This window comes from Gossypium hirsutum, chromosome D08 (assembly GCF_007990345.1).
Source record: "Gossypium hirsutum isolate 1008001.06 chromosome D08, Gossypium_hirsutum_v2.1, whole genome shotgun sequence".
Classification (NCBI taxonomy): domain Eukaryota; kingdom Viridiplantae; phylum Streptophyta; class Magnoliopsida; order Malvales; family Malvaceae; genus Gossypium; species Gossypium hirsutum.
This window is the reverse complement of record NC_053444.1, coordinates 5,823,157-5,830,269: the sequence shown is the minus strand read 5'-3', so window position 1 is coordinate 5,830,269 and position 7,113 is coordinate 5,823,157. Positions and strand designations below refer to the sequence as shown.

The 7,113-nt window shown below is 30.6% G+C and overlaps 1 protein-coding gene across 1 annotated transcript; it reads right to left on the bottom strand.

The window, feature by feature from the left end:
• Positions 1–246: 246 nt before the first annotated feature.
• On the bottom strand, positions 247–4,406 carry LOC107916425 (NADH dehydrogenase [ubiquinone] flavoprotein 2, mitochondrial). Its single transcript, XM_016845714.2, has 10 exons — positions 4,185–4,406; positions 4,061–4,093; positions 3,890–3,955; positions 3,241–3,357; positions 1,871–1,948; positions 1,673–1,778; positions 1,520–1,566; positions 1,033–1,110; positions 709–774; positions 247–583 (listed from the first exon to the last, which is right to left on the bottom strand). Exons 1-10 carry the CDS (start codon positions 4,362–4,364, stop codon positions 476–478), a joined length of 879 nt encoding a protein of 292 aa, XP_016701203.1. The 5' UTR covers positions 4,365–4,406; the 3' UTR covers positions 247–475.
• Positions 4,407–7,113: the final 2,707 nt, after the last annotated feature.

Here is a 7,113-nt window from a genome sequence, read left to right as displayed (position 1 = left end):
GTTCAACATAGATGCAAAAGTTGAACGGCTATTCTAAAGTCCAAACTGATAATTTAAGTGAACACAGATAACATAACGTTGAAAAACATCACCCTTACGGAATCAGAATCCTGAAAACTGATAACATAATGTTGAACTACATCTATACATTCAAGGTGGTTCTAGTCAGTTGTAACTGAGAAAACCCCATGTTCTAAGTCAACTTTAAAAGATTTAAAAAAAAAAAAAAAGGTTAATGGATTCCAATACCACAACAATTATGGCCTGCTTTCATAGAAGATTATGGCAAAAACATTAACATCAATTATTTGGTACAATGCAAATTTAGTCATCTCATAACTTGTACCAAGTTTAAATTGCATGGAAAATTCAAAATATTGGTTGAGCTTCACAAATTCAACAAGAACATACATCCAAAAAAGCCTTGGCAAAATCCAAGCTTCACATTATTTGAGACTGCGGTGGCATGTTAACATTAGCAGGCATCAAGATCACGGCATGGAGGAGGTTTCGGATCGGTTAGCAAAGTGGTATTTCCACCTTCTGGTCCACTCTTGATTCGTTTTGGATTTTGAGTGCCAGGCTGAGATAAGGAGAGAAATCAAAACTTACATTAGTGGTATCACTATGGAAACAAAAGCCAATAAATCCAAACACCCTAAAGTTCTGTTAGGGAAAACCAAGCACTCCTGATCAACTTGCACTTACTGGTAGCTTCTCTCCCCTTCTTAGCATCTCAACTATCTCAATAACTCTTTTTGGGGTAATATCTTCCTGCATTGTTAAACATGAAATGTATATATTAAAGGACATTTGACCTGGGTTTAGTTCTGTTAATACATGCAACTATCCTTAAAAGGTGGCATCCAACGTGCCTGGGGTTCAAACCCCAACATCTACAATCTTTTCCCTTAGCCCAAGGCTGTGGCTTTCTTTGTACCAAAAAAAACAAACTTAAAGTAGGTTTTTGTCAATTGAATAGACCAAAGTATGGTAAATAGAAAAGTTGAAAGGAATTCACATGAAACCCACATAGTAATTATATGTGTATCCTTCAGATCCATTGGAGTAATCAGCAACTGTGATCATAGGAGCATTTACACAACATCCCTGAAGGAAACAAATTAGTAAAATGTCAAACTTGTCAGTCTAATAATGAAAAAAGGTCAGCATAGCATAGATTTCGAACTCTTGATAGCAATTTGTCTTGCAAATACCATAACAATGAGGAAAGGTAGCAATACACAAATAATAAGGTAAGCCGAGCCACAAAATACCCTATAGGTTATCATGAACAGGTTTTCTTGCATTGCTAGCTGCACAACAAAATTTTCCAGTATCCTAGGTATAGATCCTTTTCATGAATTTGTTCTCCAGAGATCATCTGGGACCACTCGCCGTAAATCAATAAATATAATTATTGTAAAACTGACTTCTAGATACCATCAAAAAGCAAAGCTAAAAAGTTAAATAAGAAAATACAGATCTGGATAGGTAAAGTGAGAAGGAAAAGACTTACCATACATTCCATTTCTCCGACTGAGAACAAACCATCGCTTGTTACCTCTAAACCACAGAAACAATAGATACTTAATCTTCAATGCTATCTAAAATTTCAAACTCTGACATGAGTTTTGCAAAAACTAAAGGTAAAAATAATTACAGCACTTACCATTCCGCTTAACCCCCAAGTGGTTCAATAGGGCTTCTTCAATTTCTCGTGAACCACGTATCATACAAGGTGTTGTGCCACAAACTAACAGATGATATTTCCCGACCTGAGAACAATTAAATAAACTCTGCTCTAACTTTGTTCATTGGCAGTACCATAAAAAAGACTTTGAGGTGCAAAACAAATATAAATTCTGACCTTTGATCGGTTGAACATTGAATAAAATGTCGCAACCTCATACACACGAATAGGAGCAACTTCTATAACCTTCGCAACCTGCACAACAGTTACATCTTTGATTCTGAATATAATTCATTTAACTTTTGCATTAGGAAAATGACTGCACCACTCAAAGTAGTTGAACTAATTTGCTTAGCCAAAGAAGAAAACCTGAATTCTCTCTACAGACTTGCTCATGTTTCATTTCAAGCAGAAATTTAATAACAGACCAATGCATAATTAAGTAATGTCTATTTAAGATTAGATGACCCACAAAAAGTGTTTAAGCAAGTACCGTTTCAGTGGTTAAAACATCTAGCCAAATTTCACTCTTTTGCAATTTCAGATAAAGGCAAACTAGCTATTGAAAAGACAAATATTGAAATGATACAATTATGTATTTCAGTCTAACAATCAAATTGAACCTCAGTTCAAATAATTCTAGAGGTAATTATTTGTAGTCATATAGTTATATCGACTTTTCCTCTCTTTACAGGCTCTATACATTCATCAACTTGAATCTTCAGTCAGATCAAATATTATATTAACACAAGATCAGGTACTACTAGTCCAGTAAACAACATGCTTAAGAATTCCCTTTTGCTTTGCATGCTGCAGTAAAAATAAAGGGCATCTGCATGATCCAACATGAACTTAAATTTAATTTCCTTAACAGAGTTCCTAGCATGGATTTTGTGTAAAACAATGATAAGGATAGCAATGCATACGGTGACATCATAGGAAAATAATAACCAACTTGCTAACCTGATTAACACTAGTAATTCTTTTACTGGATATTAGTATTAGGTCGGCAGTCAGCTGAATCAAATTAACCACCTACTTGCACAAATTTTCTACCAAACATGGAAATTTTTAACCATAAAAGGAGTACTTAAAAAGAAATTGGTAATTTCATCAGACAATAGAACATTGAAATTGTTGAAAATATAATAAAATACGATTCGGGATATTTTTCTTCAGTTAAGTACTTAACAGCTCTGACATGACAAAAAGTTTATCTAAAAGCAATCCTTTTCTATTATATTTAGCACTATAGGTTAATAACTATACATATGTCACGAAGTACAAGTCTGTAATGCATTTTGGCTTAAAAACAGCATATTTATTGCAAACCAGAAACCAGATGGCAGGGCAAACATTTAATATGAAGCCAAAAAGAAGACTGAACTTCACCTCCAAAAGTGGTTAGTTTTCAAGCCCAAATGAATCATCAGTCTAATTCTTCATATTAACTAAACATCACAGACTTTCTAAACACTTAAAAATTACTAATTTGAGAGTATTAATGCATGTAATCAAATTTATTTAACACTATTCATGCCACATACTGCATTCATTGCCGAAACTGGAAGCCATCCTCCATGCTGCTGCTGAGCAAGATCTAGCAAAGGAATAACTGCAGATTGCTTGTAGTTGGATGGATAATGAGACAATATCTCCTTGACCTATACATAATAAGTCCAGATTAAGACATAATCAACTTTGGATTAAAAAATGTTGCAAATTACCAAGCCACTTAAAATACCCAAGTTAAACTTAAAAATCCGATTCAACTTCCATATAATTGAAAATAGATTGATGTAACAAGGAGAGAAAATTAAACGCATTCTACTCTCATTATCTCGTACAATTCTTCAAATTTATGTTACTAGGATTCAAGACACAGGTAACGTTTAAATTTTTCCAATGCTTCAACAAAAATGAAGAGTAGGAGTAACACAGCTTAGAGAACAAACCAGCTTTAAACAACCATACATAGAATGAGAATCTTTGAGCTCATATAAGTTATGGAAGTAAATTAATGGCCTTATATTTCAATATCCTACATTTATTGAATTTTACAAGAGTTCCTCAATATTTTACAAATCCCAAATCCCATTTTACTAACACCATCAAAAGTCAGAAGCTTTCCAACCTACAATGACGGAGAAAATAAAATCCATAACTCCAATTGCAAGCATTTCAAATTAAACTAACCTTTTGTTTGTTCGCCTCCGAAAATTCCCATGGAAGGTCGGGATTATTATCTGGGGTATCAAGATGCTGCACCCCCCAAAAAAACCCCAAATTCACTCAATCATCTATCTTTTCCAGTAAGGAGAAAATCCCAGAAAATTGACATTGTAATATGGAAAGATTAGAACTTACATAGTTCAGGGCAGTGGACAAAGATCGAGAGGCCTGCAGAAGAGGGAAATAAGATCTAGGAGGTGTTTGGATGAACGGAAAATGAGGGAAAATGACAAGAAACAAAGAAAAGGGAATGAATTACCTGAGAAGATTGACGGAAAGCTTGACGGATCTCGAGAAAACGTCGAGACGCGAGCCGAGCAAGCATTTTCAAGACCGAACAAAACCAACCAAAGACTGAACGAGTGAAGAAAATGAGGCGACGAGATTTGGGAAGAAAATCGAGCACATTACAAGCGTTGTGTATATATATTGTTAACATTTACGCTTTGGGCGTGTGGTTGCAGCGTGGTTTGGTTGGGCCTATGACCCAACCATAGTAATTGAGCCTATAATTTCATAGTCCAATAATAGCTGTATTGGGTTAATTATTATAGAGATTTTAATTTAATATAAGCATTTAATATAATTTCATAGTCCAACCATGAATATTGAATTTAAATATTTGAACCAATTATTCAATTAAATAAAATTATTTTTAATAATGACTTTGAATGTTGAATTAATTTTAAAATTTTATATCTATATGAAATATGTTTCTAGTGTTTATTAAATCTATTGCTTTTTTTAGTCTGAAAGTATAAATATATGTTCAAATAATCATTTAATATATTAAAATTTTTCCATATAAATGAAAAATAATCAAATTATTACAAATATTTTTTAATTTTAATTTTATTATAGGTTTTTATCATATATGTTCTTTTTGATGATCCTTAAATAGTAGAATAATATGTTTCAGTATACTTAAACTCACGTCCTCCTGCACTGATAACAATACCGATACCAATCGAATTAAGGCTCATTCGACATATCTAACTCTTTTAAAATTATTAAATTTGCAAAGGTCCCAATTAAAACCAACTCCATTATGAAACTTATTTGTATCACAAGTCCTTTACATAGTTAAATCGGGTCTGGGCCTATCCGATGGCCCATTATTCTTTTTCTGAAAGAACGAAATGAAATGAAAATTTAGGGTAAACTATTTCATTAGTCACTAAATTATGAGTAAGTTTTTATTTTGGTCACTTAACTAAAAAAGTTACAATTTGGTCACTGAACTATTCAAAAGTTTTTATTTAAGTCGTTGGGCAGTTAAAATCGACGCAATATGGCTGTCTCTATTCACAAGCTTTATTTCCCCTTCTCTTCTACGATTCAGTTTTTTTGCATGGAACAGCTTTGGATGTCATGAATCTACGAGCTAAAATGTTAACAACTTTTTTCTCCAATCTTCAAAACTGTCCATCAGATCAACTTGGAACTAAGGTATGCTCTTTCACTCGTCGATGGATACTGATCCACTATATTGATCGTCGAATTGTCACTTGGAACTCGCTAGCAGAACTTAAAAAAACTTAACAGCTCAATGAGTTAGATAAAATTTTTTGAATGGTTCAATGACTTAAATAAAAACTTTCAATAGTTCAGTGATCAAATTATAACTTTTTTTAGTTAAGTAACAAAAACAAAAATTTACCTAAGATTCAGTGACTAATGGTGTAGTTTACCCATTAACTTATTTGATATATATACATGTATAAGTTTCTTAATTGGTAAAACATATTCGATTAGAATTTCAATAAAAATTTAATAATCAAGCCCTCAAAATTATATTTTCTGTGAAAGCCTTTAGCACAGTTAATTTTGATGACATAAAGGATGATATGGAAGTTAAAAGAAATATTTAAAAATAAAAGGCAAAAAATCCTAAAAACAATTTTAAAATTATTAAAAAATGATAGTATTTAAAAAATATATAAAAATAAAAATTATAAAATTATAAAAAATAACTTAAAAAATTATAAATCATATCAATTAACTCAAAATTATAGTTGCATCTGATGTAACTGCAAATTTCAAGTGAAATGTTTAATCCAAATCATCCCTTTCAAATTTTGCTAGGAATTATAATTTATCATAGTATTTTTAAAATTTTTTTTTATATTTGAGTTATGAAAACATATTTTATTTTTGAATTTTAGTTATATTATAAAAAAATCATATTAACCCAAAAAATTAAAAATTTTCTAAAATTACCTTGAAATTTTTCTAAAAATCAAGTTTTTTTTATTTTTAAATTATAAAAATATATAAAATTACTAAAATTGCATTGAAATGAACATAGATCACAAATGAGCATCTCGATCAATCTAATTTTGGACTTTCATTTGTTGAGACTGAAATAAAAAAATCCTAAAAATCTATAATATATCATATCATCAAGTGTCCACATCAATTATCACATTATCAATTTTCAACATCATCACGTAATTAACCACATAAATTATCACATAATCATTTAACAAGGTTAGGGACTTCATTGACTGTTGGTTTTTTTATTATTAAAGACTCCATTGAATGTTGTTTTTTTATTAGAAATTCAAGTTATCATTTATTTATTTTACGATTTTGGATATATTAATATTTAAAAGTTAAATTATGATTTTGGTTTTTTTAATATGTTAAAATTTAGAATTTGTTTTTTATATTTTAATTTAGTATATTTTAATTTAAAATCATCATGCTAAGAAGATTTTTTTTTTGTATTAGAGTTTGGGATTTGTGTTTTTATTAACTCACATTAACATTGTAATTAAAATAAGTAATTGTATTAACCATAGTTAATTCACATTATAAAAATAGATTATTAAATTATATTAAATTAGAGTTGAAAACTTTATCCTAAAACATTACAGGAAGACCAAAACTAAAAATTAACCATAGTGGGACGTAAAGCCATGGCACGTTTAAGTAGAAAAACTGTTCCCTTTCCCGACCGCCAACAAAAGTCAGAATTACACAACACTTTTGCTTGTTGAACATTATATTATACTATATGAATACGGTAGGATAAAAATTAAAAAATGTTTAATATAATAAAAATCATATGAATATAATATTTGTTAAGGGGATTGATTTCTTCGAGAGAATTGTTTTTAGAGATATCGACCTGATTCTTCAACAATAGAATGTATTGTCTCTCAAGGGAGGGTTTTATCTTCCAC

Coding starts and splice junctions, on each gene's coding strand:
- LOC107916425 (XM_016845714.2), bottom strand. CDS start 4,364: ATGTTAACAATATATATACACAACGCTTGTAATGTGCTCGATTTTCTT. Junction 4,094..4,184: donor CTTTCCGTCAATCTTCTCAG/GTAATTCATTCC, acceptor CCTCTTCTGCAG/GCCTCTCGATCTTTGTCCAC. Junction 1,949..3,240: donor CAGTTTCGGCAATGAATGCA/GTATGTGGCATG, acceptor ACTGTTGTGCAG/GTTGCGAAGGTTATAGAAGT.